Raw genomic sequence first — 17,837 nt, forward strand, 5'->3', positions numbered from 1 at the left:
CAGGGGCTCAGCTCCTCCCCAAGCCAGTGGCCCACCTGATACCCTGATAAGTTACTGTTTCCCTCTCCCACCTTCCCTTGAGGGTTTCAGTCTCCTAGGAAGCTCCACAGATTTGCTGTTTCCCCCAAGTCCACTGTTACTGCCTGTTAGGAAATCTCTGCCAAGAAAAGCAAATTATCCTGTTTAGAGGGGATGACATTTGAGGGGACAGTTCTGAAGCCTGCCAGTGCTTTAGAATCATCTAGGCGAGCTCTTTCAGAGCTATACATTCCTAGGCCCCACCCAAGACTTAATGAGTTAGAACCTTTAGAGGTGAGGCCCAGGAATCGTATTTTCAACACAGCCTGTGACCCTGATGTGCCTTAATTCCAGGACTGAGAGCTGCTGAGGTAATTCTAGCTCCTGTGGAGTGTTACTCTTGGCCTTCTCATCTGTTTTCTGGGCCCTGGTTCCTGCTTAAGAAGCATATTGTCTAGGCCAGTAGGTGAGTGGAGAACGAGGAATTGGCACTACCAAGTAATTTGTCATCACATTCTCCCTGGCCTCAGTGGCCCACATATCAACAGGACATGAATTGGCTAAAAGAGGGCGCCTGCCGTTAATTCTTCACCCTGACACTCCACAGGCAGGACCACTGAGTTTTCCGGTGATCCTCACCTTCCTTCATCTCCCTCCCACTGCAAGCTCACACACACACAGTTCAGTGTACGCTCTGGCGTGGTAGCAGGAGATTAGGATTATTGTGAGAAGGCAGAGGAGCATGAGTGAAGAAAATGAGAAGGAACGAAAATGAAAAATACAGAATAGCCTCAGGGAAGATTTTAGTTCAGGTAGTGCCAAAGAAAGGACATAACTGTGTGTTGGCCAAAGCTTGAGCTGGGAAGAAAGAGGGTAAGTAGGATGGTGTGTGCACCACTTTGGCTGTAGAAATAAAGAGGTGGGATATCTTATCCATGGGTCTTTTAATCAAATCTTCTAGATAGCAAGCAAACAGGTTTCAGGTTGCCTATTTCATTCTCAATGCTGTTAGTACGGTTACCACATTTCTGGAGAGGACCCAGTGAAAAGGCAGTAAATTTAAGGTAATTTATTATTCTGTGGGTCCCCTAAGGGCTTTCTCCATTCCCATTGCCCTCCGCAAAAATAAATGGGGTGCACAACTTCCAGCAGCTAAGGAGAGGGCGAGAGCCCCACATACTCATTCAGTAAATCTGTGTGTCTCCTCTGGGCAGGGCGTATAAGTCATTCTCTTCACAAGTGACCCAACTTGCTCCCCTGGACAAAGCTTCTTTAGGGAGCTCTGGCTGGGGCTTAGTGGGTTGAGCGCAGGCTGAGACCAAAGGATTGCCAGTTTGATTCCCAATCAGGGCACATACCTGGGCTTCGGGCCAGGTCCCCAGAGGGGACGTGCAAGAGGCAACCACACATTGATATTTCTCTCCCTCTCTTTCTCCTTCCCTTCCCCTCTCCCTAAAAATAAATAAATAGAATCTTTAAAAAATTTTTTAAAAATTAGGGAGACAGGAGGGAAGGAGAGGAAATGGCAAGACTAAAACAGAGAGGTGGTCATCATGGGCACCTGACACAAAGGAGCCCAAGAGGACAAGGGGACAGCCCCAGGTTGAAACAAAGATGAGCAATGTACCCGAGACCTCTCAGGAATTCTTCCCAGAGTCACAGTGACAGCTCAGCCCGGGCCGTCAGGATGAGGCTGGGAATACACTGGATGCTCATCAAGGTTAGAATTCTGAGAGGGGCGTCCGCAGACACAGCCTGCGTCAGCTTTCCCGTGCCCTGAAATAGTCCACCTGGGGTGGGGTACAGCCCGGCTGTGTCATATAAGACTCCTGGAGCTTGAAGGACTTGACCCATCTCCCTGTCTTAACAGGCTCAACGACCTATTTCTCCTTAAAGACCCACAGATATTATGACCGTTCCCTTCAGTTCCCTCTCGCTGCATTTTTACCACTGGCCACAGGTCTCATCTGATCACACAAAACTCCCCATTTAGAAGGAAGCCCCAGGACTCACACCATCTTCACCAATGCAAAGAAACATCAGCACAGCCTCCTGGAGCAGGGGCCCCCAACCCCCAGGCCATGGACCCATACTGGTCTGTGGCCTATCAGGAACCAGGCAGCAACAGCAAGAGGCTGGCAGCAGGCAAGCGAGCAAAGCTTTGCTCGCAATACTGCCTGAACACAACCTCCTTTCTCCAGCAAGCCCCCACCCTGTTCATGGAAAAACTGTTTTCCACAAAACCAGTCCCTGGTGCCAAAAAGGGTGGGGATTGCCGCAGAATCTACCATACATTTAGTGATAGGAATGAACATTAGATAAAAGCAGAAGCCACAGTGTTACACATACTCATGCTTTACAGATTTATAAGACGTCTACGCACACTGTCACTGATCAGCGACCCATTTCCCAGATGAGGAAAACTCAACTCTTCATAACTCATGAAGGTTGGATGATTGGAACCAGGATGCACAGCTGGTAAACTACAACCAAGATTCAACTCCATTGCATAACTTTTTCTTGTTTTGGGCTAAACAATCCAAATATCATGGAAGAGAGATATAAGAAACTAAACAAGGTGAGTCAAATCTACTAGTGGTGGGCGAGTTTGAAGCGAGTCTTCTTTAGTTAGTCCTTCCTTATCAGGATGACTCACTTCCCGTGCTGCTGCTCTGTGCCCCCCCGGGTTTTCTGACTAAGAACAGAACTTACTTTGTGCAATGGCCATGACTCCAGAGAGGGGCGTCATGATGAGGTTTTGAGATTGCTGTGGGTTATGGTGGGACAGACTGTGGATATTTGTCAAGGTGCTGACGGGGGGTAAACCACCTCCCGAGACCGAGATCTGCTGGAGAGAAAAAACAAGAGCAGCATGAGTGAAACTGGACCTGCAGAGAGCCGTGTCCAAAATGACATCACTTAGCAGTTCCTTGGCACAACTAGTTAATGGGTGGATTCATTCATTCCTTCATCCATCCATTCATTCATTCATCCATCCATTCATTCATTTACTTACTTATTCACTCAATAACAATTATTAAGCACCTACTTGTGGACAGGAACTGTTCTAGGTGCTGAAGATAGAACACTAGGTAAAATAGTCCCCCCACTCAATGGTGCTTCCATTTGTTGACTATCTTTGAGTTACTAGCCTGTCTTAGAGAGTCTTCTGCCCTTGGGTATCACATGATTGTCACTTGCTCACTTTGGAAGTATCCTCTGTTCTGCTCTATGCCTTCTATATTGTTGGTGTTTGACAAGTGATTGCTAAAAATAGTAACTGAAGAAATGTCCTGGGACTCCCCAGTGAGAGCGGGGAAGCTCTCACTGACTAAAGGCTCTACCAAGCACTGCTCATACATTAAGTCACAAACCTCACAGTAGTCCCATGAGGTAGATACTTCTGCCACTCTCATTTCACTGATGAAAAAAACTGAGGCTCAGAGTAGATGTGTATATTGCCTAAGATTCAACAAGTAGTAAATGGTACATCTGGTATTTAAACCTAGGTCTGTCTGACTCCAGAACTCAAGTTCTTTCATAGAAGACTTTCCCCAACTCCTATAATTATTACTAAGGGTTGGCAGAGATCAGCCATTATTGAGCTTCTCTATTTTTCCAAATTTCCACTATACCTTAGAATTCCCTTCTTTCCTTCCTTCCTTCCTTATTAAGGAGGTGATATTGTAATGATAAAGCTAGTAAAGCTTTGGGGCCAGGTATCCCCATTCTATTTTACCATTATATTAATGACAGATTAATAAGAAAAAGCTACTGACTTTTGTGTGTTTACTACATACATGGCAACTCTGAGTCTTTTTATTGATGATTGAATACTTTTACTTATTCCGAATAGTGTCTTTTCTATTTTGATTTTCTTCATTTTTCCAAGTGTATAAAGGCATCACTAGCATATAATGCTGATAGGGTCTCTTCCATGCCAGTGCTAATATGTGCACATGTTACGTTGCATTGGGTGGGACTTTCTAAATAGTATTAAGTAATGACAGCTGTCATAGCTTGTGTTTGCTTTGATGCTGATGTTACCAGAAATGCTTCCAGTGTTTCTCCATTAATTATAAGGAACTATCAGTTTTACATGCACACACATACATTTTTTTCATGACAAAGCTGTTTACTATTTATGGTGTTTAAATAACTTTTAAAATTGTTACTAAGATAGGACATCCCCCTCATTCTGAACTAACCCAGACATTCTTGGTGCCATCGGGGACCCTGAGAGTGCTTCCAGGCCAGGACACATACATATCGCAGAGGTCTGGGGAGTCCAGTCCCTCCTCCTGTACCTGTCGTTACCCAGGGCTGCCCAGATTACAGGTCGCACACCAACACCCCGGTGAGACACTATCTCCCTCCCACCCTGCCCTTCTGATCAGCCTCATAGCTTCCAAGGTTAATTTGGAAAAAAAAAGAAAAAAAAAACCAAACAGGTTTGTTTGTGTTTTTAATATAAGCATCAAGAAGTGAGTTAGGGGTCAGGTGACCAAGAAAGAATTCCAGCCACATCAAACAAGAGAGAACCAGCCTGTTTGCTGGACTTGTTTTTCAAAATGTCAGAGTCATTAAAAAAAAAAAAAGGCAGTAACATGCATTCAGACTCCCCTTAGGTGATGCAGTCCTTCAGGAAAAGTCAAAGAAGTGACCGTAATCTCTGCCATTTCAGTGCTGGATTTTAATGGTGAAAGAGAAGCGTGGATGCCCAATGATAAAGGCAACGTAAATGTTTCTGCAGTTTGTAAAGTGCTTTCACCGACTGTCCTCAATAGATAATGACGCCCCCAGGGAAAGTCATTACGAGGACTGCCCCTATGTTACGGATTAAGAAAGTGACCTTCAGAAGAGTTGAAAGGCGGGCTGCATGTCATCTGACCAGTCAGTGAGGAAGCCAGGGTCCAGACCCAGTTTTGCTAGAGTTTATATCCCACCCATTTACCATGTTTGGGTAATCTTGGTAGAGTTCCTGCCCACTCTCAGGAGCAACCATTATTTCCTGTTTGCCTCTGGGACTGGCGGGAGCCAGGGAGCTGCCAAGGATCTCAGTCCTGATCCTGACATGGTAATTCTCTGAGCCTGAGTCAGCTGAATGCTGCCATTTGCAGTCCTTTCACTGTGCTAAGTGCTTTACCCGCCAACAACCTATTATTCTACCTACTTGGCACACAAGAAAACTGGAGTTAGAGAAGTTAGGAAATGGGTCCAGGTGGTAGAGTTGGTGTACAAAGCAGCTACCTGTCTCCGAAGCCTGAGCTTTACACCATTAGGTCCTGTTTCTTTGATGCTGTGAAAATATCCAGTACGTGCTTAAAAAAGCCTGACAACAACCCTAAACCTGGCCAGCTCTTTGCATGTCCTGCTGAACACCAGCACACAGGAACTGTCACCCCTTGTGCAGCGTTTACTCGAAGAACAGAAGAGCTGCAAGCAGTCCTCACAACCACAACCCCTCATTTTACAGATGAGGAAATTCGAGTTAAGCAACGCCCATCCTACTGGTGATAAATAACAGAGCCCAAGGCTTAGACACACTGTCTAATACACACCTTGCTTGCATTATTTTTAACCATATTCCCCTCTGCATCGGAGGACCAAGATGTGTTCGATATTAACAGAAAACAGACTCTTGGATTTGGGCTTCCAGTAACAGTGACATAATATATGAGCCAAGGTGCTGGAGACTAGTGAAAAGCTGGTCCCTGTAAACAAACTTCCAGGTGTTTGCTCATGTCGAGGTGTGCTGTCTCAGTCAATCATCAATCCCAGGATAACATAAATGTGTTGGACAGTCAGTGAAAGCACTTTACAAACTCCAAACACATTTACGTTGGATGCAGTCCCACGAGGGCACTGCCAAGCAGAACAGGAAAAAGAAGAAAGTGTGTCCGCAGGCTGCCCTTGGAGCAGCCCGCGGTGAGGCAGTTTGCCTCTCAGGAGAGCGAGAGGGGGGTACTCAGAGGGAAACCCCAAGGGCCTTCAAGCAACAGGAGTGGCGACTTGGAAGGTTCCATGCACTGAGAAGTCAAGACCTCCTCCACAAGGTGCCTTCTCCAGGAAAGCCTGGGTATTCCTTATCCCCACTTGTTTGGGTCTCAATGTGATTCTTTAGAACTCATAAAGACTTGTCTGTGCCTCTCCCAAGGTAGCTGAGACAAACCGTTCATCATGAAAAAGCTTAAGGGAAGAGGGGAGGGCAAGGAGGCTGCAAAATGCCTCCCACAGGGACACCCTGTCATTTATTTTGCAGAGATCCCTAGCAGGGAGATGGTGAGTCCCCTGGAACTACAGTCGACGAGGCCAGCTCTCTGCTCGGAAACTACACTTTGTTTTTCCTCCAGGGAGCTGGGGACTCAATCACCTGTGACTCACCATTCCTGTGTTGCCTATACAGCACCCACGTCAAGGTCTAAAATGGCATCTGCTCCCTGTCCCTTACCCCCACACTGCCCCCACCTGCCTCTGGGTCAGACACCTTGAGGGAATGCGTGCAGCTCTACATGGAGCACAGAAGCCAGGAACCTGCGGCTCCTCCCCGCAGCCGAAACACAGAGCCGAACCAAAGACTAAAGGTTTCCATCCCACCCCCCTTACTGCTCTCGTCATGCTTGTGTTCTCTCATAGGCTGCTCCCCCCTGCACTTGTGTTGCTAGGGGACTAGAACCTTGAAAGTTCAAATTCAGAAAGTTTATTCCTCACCAAGTGTGCTCAACTTACATCTGGGTGTAGACCGTGGTTATGGATATAGAAATCTTCACTTAAAGAGTGTAACACTGGCATTACCATAACAACAACAATGTCACTTATTGTATGTTTACCTTACCAAACACTGTGCAGAGTACTTCCCATGTTATCACCCTTGTCTCCTCAATAACCCTATGGTTATTATCTCCATTTTATAGACGAGAGAAAGAGACCTGGAGGAGCTCAGGAACCTGCCCAAGGCTACACTGCTATTAAGTGCTGGAACTGGGATTTGAACCTGGGTCATTGCAACTTCAAAGTCGGTGCTTCTCACTTGCTGCGTAAGCACTGCCCCACCCCACCTGCCATGCTGCGCTGTGATCTTCACTAGCATGCCACCCGATGTGCTTCGAAATTCCAGCTCCAGATGTTTCTCCCCACCTGCCATCCACTAACTCCTCACTTAATTACTCTCCTTGCCAGCACCAGGGGGTGGTGAAGAGAAAAACGGGGCTTGTTTCAAAGTGAGGCCCTCTCTGGGTTAAAAAGAACTCGCTTTGGAGGCCTTGGTTGGGGGTGGTGGTGAATGAACATTTTATCAACACAAATGTCATTGGCAGCCCCAAAACAAACACTGTCCCACCCGGCTAGCTCCTTTACGAGGCATTCAATCAATAAAATGAGAGCAGAGCTCTGTCAGATTTATTGGCTGGGTTCAAACCGAACACCTCTTCCACCCGCCAAAGGCTGGGTCACCCACTCTAGCCTTCCATTCCAACTCTGGGCAGCCCCCATCTTCCCTGGTAGGGCTACAATGGTTCATTGTTTGAGGCAGGCCTTGTGAGAAGTCGTGTTTGTTTTGCCTCTTATCTTATCAGCTCCAGGGCTACAATGGCCCAGGTGTACTCACCATTTTACCATCAGGTGAGAGGAGATTGTGGCCTGGGTCCAAGCTGGCTGGAGAGACTTGCTGTAAAACAGACTGGCTGGTCACCATGGCGCTGTTGCCGTGGTGACTGATTGTTGAGGAGGAAGTGACCTCACTGTTTCCCTGCTGGTTGTAGCGCACTCCTGCAAAACAAGGCAGACCCGCCAGCAAACGTTAGTGCCACCGGGGCTCCGGAACACTGACTCCGCCCCTCCCCCTGTTTTCCAGGGTGGATGACAAGAAAACAAAGTTGCCTTCGCCTCCCCCGACTACCCACAGGAAATATCGGCTATCTTTTTCTAGGGGAAAGGCCGCTGCTGAGTTCTGGAATGTGCGCTCCATGAGGGCAGGCCGTTTCTGTCTGTCCTGTTTTGTTCATTGCTAGATCCCTCCTGCCTTGGCACCTCGTGGCCACTCAATAAATACGTGTCAAATGAATGAATGAATGAATGGATTCTGCTTGGTGCTGCGTCAGCACCGTGCTTTTAGGATTTAGTGTCTTCCTTTCCTGGCTGGAGTACTTCTTTTATTCTTTCAAATGCCTTCTAGAAATGTTTCCACAGTGTCTCTTGGCTATGTGTGGCTGCAACGTATGGGCTGACCCATTTTACAAAGAGGCACTTGCCCAGTGACCCTTGTAAGAGCTGTAGCAAAATGCATCAGTCTCTGTGCATGACCCTGTTGGCTGAGCCCAAAAGGCCTGGGGGACATGGGCAGAGGACAGGGATGGGGCTGCAGAGGGGAGTCTTTGGCTCCGGGACTCGCATTCCTTGGAAGGGGTCCCATTTGGCTGACTTCTAGGGCACAGGGGAAGAGGCGTCTGCAGGGAGGTGGGCAGGCAGCACACACAGGTGGATGCAGATGCTTAGTGAAGCCCTGCAGTTTGGTCTGCAAGGGAGGGGAGAACCGAGCACGTTCACAGCCTCACTGCTCTGACCAGCCCTCTAGCTCAGGAACCAGAACGAAGGTCTGTGCTCAGGAAAGGGAAGATGCTGGGTAGAGACCAGGCAACCGAAGGAAGGGGTTGGGCAAAGAACCTGGGTAAGTTTGCTGAGTCAAAGTCCTGCTCGATGTGCCCACGAAACAGCCGAAGACAAAGTTGGCGCAGGTGGACGTCTCCCCCTAAGCTCAAGCTTAGAAAGAGAATGTTTTTGTTTTCCGATTTGGATTTGACAAGAAAGGACTGCGGGACCTTGTTCTGCAAGGGAGGGAGACCAAATGTCCTAGGCATGAAATCATTTGGGGAGGTGGGCCAGCCGTTTGGCCGTACTTCTCCTTTTGCCCAGTTTCCCAAGATGAACCGTCACTTTATAAAGCAGATTGATTCTGCTGGTCTGCTTTCCCCCTGCCCTGCCTCCTTCCCAAGGAGGCTACAAAGTTCCCCCAGGCAAGCGGCAGTAACCCACAGCCCTCAGTTCACCAAGAGGAAGCTTGCCAGGAGGAGAACCCAGCCAGTTTTCCTTGGACCCTCCGAAGAGCATTATTCGAGGCTGGTAGGACCTAGAGTTTAGGAGGGCTGGGGAGAGGACAAATAAGTGCTAAAGCAGAGCTCTAATCTTCCAGAGCAACTTGTTTGACTATGAAGGGGCTTAATGCTTATCCTACAGGCAGGCTTCTTCTATTGGTTGTTTTCCCCATCCTTTGATTCAAGGGGCTGTTAGTGGGGGTGGGGTTGGTAGTGGGGCAACACTACAACTCAGCGGCTATTGGTCTGGGACATTACCTTTTGGAGAACATAGGAGCTGTGCAGTTAAAAGGAAGACAGGCTTCCACGTCTCCAAACCACTGCCCCTGGCCAGTCCTGCCTGCCTTCCTCTGCGCTGATCTACAGTTCCCTGCTTTCCTGTTTATCACCTTCTGCTCCATCCTATTGGTTTAAATTCGGTCCTTTTTCTCCATTCACATTAGCTCACAGTGTTGTTATATGGAAGAAGAAAGACCTGAAAGTCGTGAGCTCCGAAAGCAGAGCTAGGTTCAATGGGAAAGAAGGAGGCATATTTCAGATCAGTGGAAAGAAGAATTTTCTTAACAAGGAGGACAGTGGGGAAGACTGCGGGCTATGGAGCTAGACAAACTCAGGTTTGAACCTTGACTTTGCCTTTAACAGGCATGCAATCTCGGGACATTTTTCTCTCTGTGCCTGAGTTTCTTCTCATAAAATGGAGAGAATGCTTCTTTATTTTTTATATTAGAGGTAACATTTATAGAGCTCCTAGCACTATGCTAATTAACTGGCAACAATGAGGGGAGATGCTGGAGGTATAGGAATACACCCTAAGATACATGCTCTCAGACTCTAGAACTCTGGACAACTTAAGGCAACTTCTAAGTACTGAAAGGAATTATCTTTCCATGGAGAAGAGTTGCCAAAGTGTCCAAACCTGGTGGACTACTGATGGTTTGCCCTGGAAGCAATTTGGGAGGGAGGCCTGGCCAGGCCTTCTTGCTGCCTCTTTTTGGGAGCCCTGGATTTCACCCTGCTTCGCTCCTGCTTTCTCTGACACCTCGACTAGCTATTTACCTCCCCAGGATGCTCTGCTCCTGAGAGAGTGGTGATAACGCGGGGAGTGGGGTGTGTTCTCACCCCCGCCCCAGCCTGTCCCCACCATCGATTCGGTCTCAAGTCAAACAGACTCTGGTTTTAGCCTATTTAGTTTGGCTGAAAGCAGAGGGCCAGCCCTCGGATGATCAAGTATGGGTCAGTGGGAGGCTTCTCCCCTACCACAGGCTCCATAATTATTTATTTAAAAATAATTAACCAAAAATATGCACAGGAGACAAAAGCCTTCTTTACAGGGGAGTCTGGCAGGAAAGAGTCAAGAACCATTTGTTAGAATCCAGGCAGCGTAGCCCAAGGTTGCTCTGCTTTTCCAACCTCTGTTTCTCCTCTAGCAGAACGTCGTTCTGTGAGAAATAAAAGGGTGGACCTCCCCTGTTGAAACACAGACGGGCCCAGACCTTGGTACAGTCCTTCGAAGACCTCTGGCTCAGGGACGGTGTCCGCCTGGGAATTAGGGATCCCTGTTTTGATCTCCATCCTGCCATCCATGTATTGGGTGAACTCTAGCTCCCTCACCCCTAAGCCAGGACACTGCCCGCTAGCAGTGGGGGGGCTAGCATCACCGCAGAGTGTGGTGGGAACCAGGCATGAGGCCGCTCATCAGCTCCACACTCACCTGTAACCTTTCCCACCGCTGCTTTTCTCACCAGGAATTTGGTAATCACTCTGGACCCTGAGAGGGTGACTGTAATCAGCCAAGTGCCTTAAAGGGGGGTGTGGAGGTGGAGGGTGTATCACAAGGTATCTGCTGGTGCTCTTATTAAAGGAAGGAGAGGCCAGGTCCTTGTGTATTTCACAAACTCAGGAGAGGGCTTGAGATGAGAATGAAAGTAGGGCAGTCTCTGGAGCCAGGCGACCTGGTTTTAAATCTCGATTCTCCCACGTAATAGCTGTGTGACTTTGGGGAAGTTACTTAACCTCCCTGGCTCCATAGCCCGCAATCTTCCCCACTGTCCTCCTTGTTAAGAAAATTCTTCTTTTCATTGATCTTTGGTTTCTTCACTGTTAACAATATCCACCCCTTAGCTTTCTGGGAAGGAGACTGATGACTAATGGGTATCAAAGTACCCAGACCATGCTTGGCACTTAATGGTTGCTCAAGACACATCAGTTCCTCCTACTTTGGAACTGTCTTTGTCTGAAAGACATTTTTAGAAGGCTGAGTTCACAAAACCTTATTGGGCACCTACCACATGCCAGGTAGTGTGCTAAGGAGCCTATGTTAAGAAGTGAAATGACATCTTCCCTCGTCCTTGACCATTGTAAGCTCTGAAAATATTCAAGGAGGGCTCTGGTGTAATATTAACTGGCCAGAGATGCCAGGTTAATAGCTACAGAGGTCCCATAGGAGAAATGGCAATGCCAGAAGGTGGCCATATACCTTCCACTCACTTCCTGGCCCAAGTCACCGATTGGCCACGTCCCCATCACTGGCCCTATGGGCCACAGCAAGTGTGTCCAGCAGTGAAAGTCAGCTCAGCTGGAATCTGGAGATATCCTGGTGGCCCCAGTGAGGTGATGCACTTTCATGTGTTCCTAGTCCTCAGCATCGTGGGTGATGATGCCATCCTGAATTCCTAACAGTGTGTGGGAGAGAGACTCATCATTTGGTTTCTATCCAATGTGATTGCTCAGAAGTGTCAGAAAGGAAAAGAAGCTAATGGTTCTAAGAAGGCAGCATCTCCAGATCCTGCTTTCCCACACCAGCACCCATCTGCAGGGCACTGTTCACACAGCTGCAGCTTAGGATTTCCCTCTAAAAGAAAACTGCATCACGTCACTGCCCTGTTTGGAAACCTGTGACGGCTCCTCACTACCTTCTGGAAAACCCCGAACACCTAAGACAGGCAGAATTAGGCCTTTGTGATTGCAGTCTGTCTTATTTGCAGCATCTCTCACCACATCCCATATACCATGTCAGAGTACCTGCCATTTTCCTGCCTCTGTGCCATTGCTCATGCTGTTCCTTCTGCCTGGAAAGCTGTTCCCTTCTTCTCCAGGTCACATCCTTTAAGAGGGCTAAGTGTCACCTCCTCTGTCAAGCTTTCCTTGAATCATCCTGGTAGTTATCTGCTCTGTCCTTTGTCTTTTACATGCAGTAGAGATCCTGACAGCTGGAGCAGGTTACTCTGCACCACAATGCTCTGATGATATCTTTACCTCTCTCTCCTTCTTCAAGAAAGAGTTGGGTTTTTACTAATTGTAGCATCCCCAGAGTCTAGCAGAAGACCTGACATTATGAATATTTATTGAATGAAGAAATGAGCTCTCACGTGTTTTGAGTGTCCATGCCACACAACAAGGAAGCATCCTTCTGGCAGAAGGAGAAAATACAGTCAGTTCTGCGGTAATGTTTGTACTGAAAAAAGTGTGGATTTCTTTCAAGTCTACTGATATATTAGGGAATAATTTGAATGCAACATGAATTTTGCATTTGAAGAATTTGCTAAGTGAAATAAGCCAGGCAATGAAAGACAAATACCATATGCTCTCACCTATAAGTGGAACCTAATCAACAAAACAAACAAATGAGCAAAACAGAACCAGAGACATGGAAATAAAGAACAAACTGACAGTGACCAGAAGAAGAAAGGGGAACAAAGGGGAAAAGAAGGCGAAGGGGCAAGCAAAGGAACACAAATAGAGGGCTCATTGGCATGGACAATGTGGGGGGTTGACTGTGAGAGTTGGGAGGACGGGGTAGGGGTGAGCAATGTGGAAAAAGGCAGGACAATTGTAATTGAACAACAACAACAAAAAGAAGAACTCATAAACCTGCACCAGCTGAACGGAGCCACAGAGGAATACACCAAACACCCTGGGTGCGCAGGCGTGCGCACAGATACCACCGAGCGTCTACTGTCTACCGCCGGCTCGCCGCCTGTTCTATAAGCCGCATTTGTCCACATCTGGAGCTACAACTTCCTTTCTGATTTCTGACCACCCTCTGTCCACCACTTCCCAATAGCTTACAAGTTGCAACCCTCATCCACAGGCAAGCTTTAGGACTTTTTCAAAGCCAAGTGCCACATTTATCATTTTACAGCATTTATGTATTTCTTAATCACTTAACAGGTGTAAAACTCTGCTAATGTTTTTATTAGATTCTTACCTTTTGAAAAGGTGTCACTGATGGAGTTTTTGAATATTGTGCCCTTAATCCCATTTCTTCCCATAAGCCCTATGGGTTTTATGGTGTGACTTTGTAAAGCAGAGTGGTGTTTCTGATGCATATGTCAGGTTCTACAGAGCTGACCATACCTGTGTTCAAAGACATGGGCCAACTGCGCCACAGGAGGACCCCAGTGAGGAGCTGCTCCGTGTGTAATTAACCAAGACCTGGGCTTCAGGGGCTTAGAGCCCCAGCCCCTAGAGCCCTGGGTATCTAATCAAGCTCCCTAAGAACTTCAAAAAACAGCTGAGACCCCAATTCCGTGATTCCAGACATCAACAAGGCACCCGTGTCGAGACACTTTAAACTAATAGTCTCTGCCTCTCTGCCTTGACTTTGATGATTGTGGGCCTGTCAGCTTTGGGGCCTTGGCATTTTTGTCTACAAAATGGGCATACAGATCTCCCGTCCTCAGCAGCCATAGTGAATGAATAAAATGAGGCTAGAAAAGCACTGGGATTTCCTGGGAGAGAAAAACGTTAGGCAAACAGCGGAGTAAAGTCAGTCCAGAAAGCATGGTCGGAACTGCTCTTTCAGTGAGACAGCAAGAGGGGGGCGGAGCCTCCTGGGCAATGACGGGCTCAGCTTGCCCCCACGTGGTCTTTGGCACTGACGCCTGGGGTCCCTTGCACTGGGGTGAGCTGCACCCAGAATCTGGTGGGATGCCTTTCACCCTTGACATTTCAAAGCCAATCTCCCATCCCTGATAATGCAGGAATGTTCCTCTGGCTGGTGGACCTCTGCCAGCAGGAGCGAACGTCCCAGCCACCAACAGAGTAAACATTACTCAACGGGCCGGGGCTCTGTCACACGCATTCTTCCCCTGTGTTCCTAACCTCACGCAGAGTGCAGCCCAACCCTGTTGGGTCTAGAAACTGGGAATTTAAACTCAAGCAGGAGGGATCATGCAAAGGAGAGAGCTCTCCCAAAAGGAAACCACCATGTCCATCAATTATGGGTAGACAGAACTGTCTTTTTTAAAAGGGCTGGGGGGAGGACCCGGAGGAATCAGGCCAGTCTTGATGGGCCCAGTACTGTGTCCTTAGAAATCTACTCCCTCTTCTCTCAAAGAGAAATTCTTTTTTTTTTTTTTTAGGAGAGAAGCAGAGACACAAATGATTCAGTTGGGTGAACTTCTGAGACACACATTTGGGTTAAAAGGATGTGAACCATTCCCCAGCTCAAATTTGGGAACTCCGGAAATGAAGGCTCTCAAATGAGTTAGCATTGCTGCCTCAGTTTCCTCATCAGTAACACAGGACTATTGCCAGTCCTTACTAATATGACCGCCTCTGCCAGGATAAAGATGAACGTTTGCAAAGAGTTTAGGAGGTGAAAACTCCAAAAGCCAGGGAGGAAAAGGCTGGTGCAAGATGAAAGCAATTTAAACACGGGGCTGGCTTCCATTCCAGATCCCCCTCTCCCTGGGGTGGCTTAGTTGGGAGCCCAGTTCATAAGAGGAGAAACACAGACAGGATTGCGGGGATGGTAAACATTCTTGAACTCAAGGAGTAGGAGTTGAGTGATCCTTAAGGGAAGCCCACAAACTGGTTTTCTTATAAAAACCAAAGCAAATGTAACCAAGGAAAGAAAAAATCTTTCATTAAAGCATCTTGGCTGAGAACAGAAGCTAATGTACACGGCGCACTTGAGAATTTAAAATCGCACATGTCGGGTGTTAGGAGGGACACCGATGCCGCCTGTCCTCCCCACCAGGTCCACCAACCACCAGGTCCACCAGCCACCACGCCTGGTTCTTACAAGACAGTGGTTTCTGCAGGCAAACGTCAGAGTGTTTGCAATGAGCATTTCAGCCTAGAGATCGAGGCTGCAGGGGAGAGAAACCAGGCTGGCATTCAAGAATATGAGAAGCCCTCGCATATGCGAGTGTCTCACACACAGTCTGCTTCTCCTGGTGTCGCGCATGCCCCTTCGACAGAGTGGAGAGCTGAGATTCGAAGCAGAGGAGGTGATTTTCACTGCCTCTTGCTCAGGGTCTCCCAGCAAATCAGTGGTATTTCAAAGCTGATGCTTCTCCCTCTGCCGCATAGGCCCCAAACTGACTCCACATATGCTGAGACTTCCATCATAACCCACCGAGACTTTGAAATGACTTTGTTCACTTGTTTCTTGGCTGTGGATCTCTCATTGGGATAGAAGCCCGACGAGGGCAGGGCCTGTCTGCCCTCTTCACTGTCTCCTCAGCACCTGTGCAGAGCCTGGCTCATGACAGGCTCCCGTAAGTCTTTGTCCAGTGAGTAACTGATGGGTGAATGACCTACACTTCAGCTCTGACTGAGGGCTTCACCTTCAGCCCATTTGGTTGAGCAGTGGAGAACTGGTGGTGGTATACATTTATCCTCTCAGTCTCCCGATTTTTCTGAAGTGAGGGAGAGGCGTGCATTTTTAAGGAGGAAGAGAGGGGAGGAGGACAGAAGGGGACAAAGAGATTAAAAATGTAATTACAATCAACAAACAGTATGCACGCATTTGGGCAATTTCACGTCAGTAGATGCCAGGTGGGTGTGCCGAGGAGTAAGTGTGAAGCAGCAGGACTTTCTGTTTACACCCGAGATCTCAGACAGCACTTTATCTGTGCAAAAAAATGGCTGGTGGTGCCCTGGGTGGGCGATTCAGTTGGTTGGAGTGGCATCCCATACACCCAAAGGCTACAGGTTCAACTCCCAGGCAGGGCACATACCTAGGTTGTGGGTTTGATCCCCATCAGGATGCGTATAGGAGGCAACTGATTGACGTTTCTCTCTCACATCAGTGTCTCTCTCTCTCTCCCCGCCCCCTAAAGTCAATAAACATGTCCTTGGGTGAGGATTAAAAACTTTTTTTTTTTTAAAAAGGGCCGATGGGATGCCTGCGAGGGCCCCCACCTCCACCTGTTCTCCACTTCTTGAGACCTAAGCAGAGCTCCCATTGCCCAGGAGGCTGTGAGGGGCATGGGAATGGGTGCTTCCATTAGCAGAGGGTTACCTGTTCTTAAGGTTTGGGGCTGCAGGTGGGGACCCCAAATCTAGACTCACCATGTTAGAATCCAGTTTTAGGCTCATTGAGTTGATTTGGGGGTAAAAAGGATCAATTACTGAGGAAACGAGAGTGACTAAAATGCTTTTTTTCTCCCAAGGAACCTAGAGTAAAACTAGGAAGGGTTAACAGTGGACATCGCTAGGCCTAAAGACTGCCGGGACAGACGAAGCCCTGCCTTTGCGAGCAGGGACAATGTGTCTGTGACAAAGGCCCCAAGTCTTGGCTGACGAGGAGAATGACAATTCTTCTTGTGGGTCTGGGCAACGGGGGAAGGCTGTAAAGCCGTCAGCAGACTGAGCCGCCGGGTGTCCACACAAAAGTTAGGTCCTATAAACAGACATCTGTATTGTAACTGAAGGGCTAATAAAAGTGCCTTAGAAAAGAGAGGTTTTCCACTGCGACCTATTCACAAACGGGACCCTACTGGGAAGTGACAGTGAGGGAGAAGACCCTTTGAGACCTGGCAAGTGTCAGAGCTGCTTTGTCAGGAAGGGTTTGCCTGGCCAGACCCCAGCCTCTTCATCACCGTCGGCGAGGGCCGTGCCATCAGCATCGTCATCACCATCATCACCACCAGCATGACAGACAGGCACCGATCACCAGCTCGGGGACGCTGGGCCCAGGTGTTGGGCATGGAGACTGCAGAAGGTGGATGATGTACTGACTCCCACTGAATGGGAGCACTGGTGAAGGGCTCAGGGAGCACCTCCGGAGACCTGGTGGCTGCCTTGGGCTGGGCAGTTTTCTTTCTGTCTAAACGACTCTGGTTTGCAAAAAATCAGTCCCTTTTCTAAACCTCAGATCGCTCAATAGATACACAGGAAGAATTGTTCCAGCTCTTTGCTTGCCCAAGAGATTATCCAAGGAACATAAAACTAATGAAAAGAATTACACTAGACCAGCAGACTAACTAAACTAGTAGAAAACTAAACTAGTATTTAGAATATTAGGGAGAAAGAATAATAGCATATTCTTCAAAAACTTCCTGGTAGCATTTAATATTGAGGGTTTTGTTTTTCTCTTTTTGAGAACAGTATACTTTGGTTAAGCAGTATTAAGGGAAGTAGAGCTGATGGCATTGCTCCTAGAAAGGGAAAATATGCTTCAAATAATAATAATATATACATATGTTACGTAAAATAGAACGAATTCCATGCTGAGTTTAACTCTAAAACTGAATAACAGGTTGTAAAATGGGATTTCAGTGTTAAGCTTCTGGACAGAAGCCCTTTATAACATATACCTCCACTCCTCAAACATGTGGAATGCCCACCACACTGCAGGTGCAGGGCTGGGGGCTGGAGACACCGCGGTGGAGAAAGCCAACTCAGACTCCCGTGCTGGTACAGCCCACAACTCGACCCCTTGGAATACACACGTAGTGAGCTGGCTTTTCAGAGACTTTAGGGACTACTTTCTTCACA

General features: G+C 47.9%; 1 protein-coding gene across 5 annotated transcripts in view; it reads right to left on the reverse strand.

Moving 5' to 3' along the window:
- The window catches only part of HNF1B (HNF1 homeobox B), a 51,828-nt gene that overhangs the window by 13,596 nt on the left and 20,395 nt on the right, over nt 1-17,837 (reverse strand). For 3 of the 5 annotated variants that reach the window (XM_045837353.1, XM_045837352.1, XM_045837350.1), the window contains exons 5-6: nt 7,625-7,785; nt 2,731-2,863 (exon numbers count right to left, since the gene is read on the reverse strand). In XM_045837353.1, the coding sequence (XP_045693309.1) occupies nt 2,731-2,863; nt 7,625-7,785 (294 nt within the window). Of the gene's footprint in view, nt 1-2,730; nt 2,867-7,624; nt 7,786-17,837 lie in introns of all 5 variants that reach the window. The other 2 variants (XM_045837351.1, XM_045837349.1) reach the window with 1 other exon arrangement.

Source organism: Phyllostomus hastatus, unplaced genomic scaffold, assembly GCF_019186645.2.
Source record: "Phyllostomus hastatus isolate PE091 unplaced genomic scaffold, TTU_PhHast_1.1 phas_contig_210, whole genome shotgun sequence".
In the NCBI taxonomy this organism is placed as follows: Eukaryota; Metazoa; Chordata; class Mammalia; order Chiroptera; family Phyllostomidae; genus Phyllostomus; species Phyllostomus hastatus.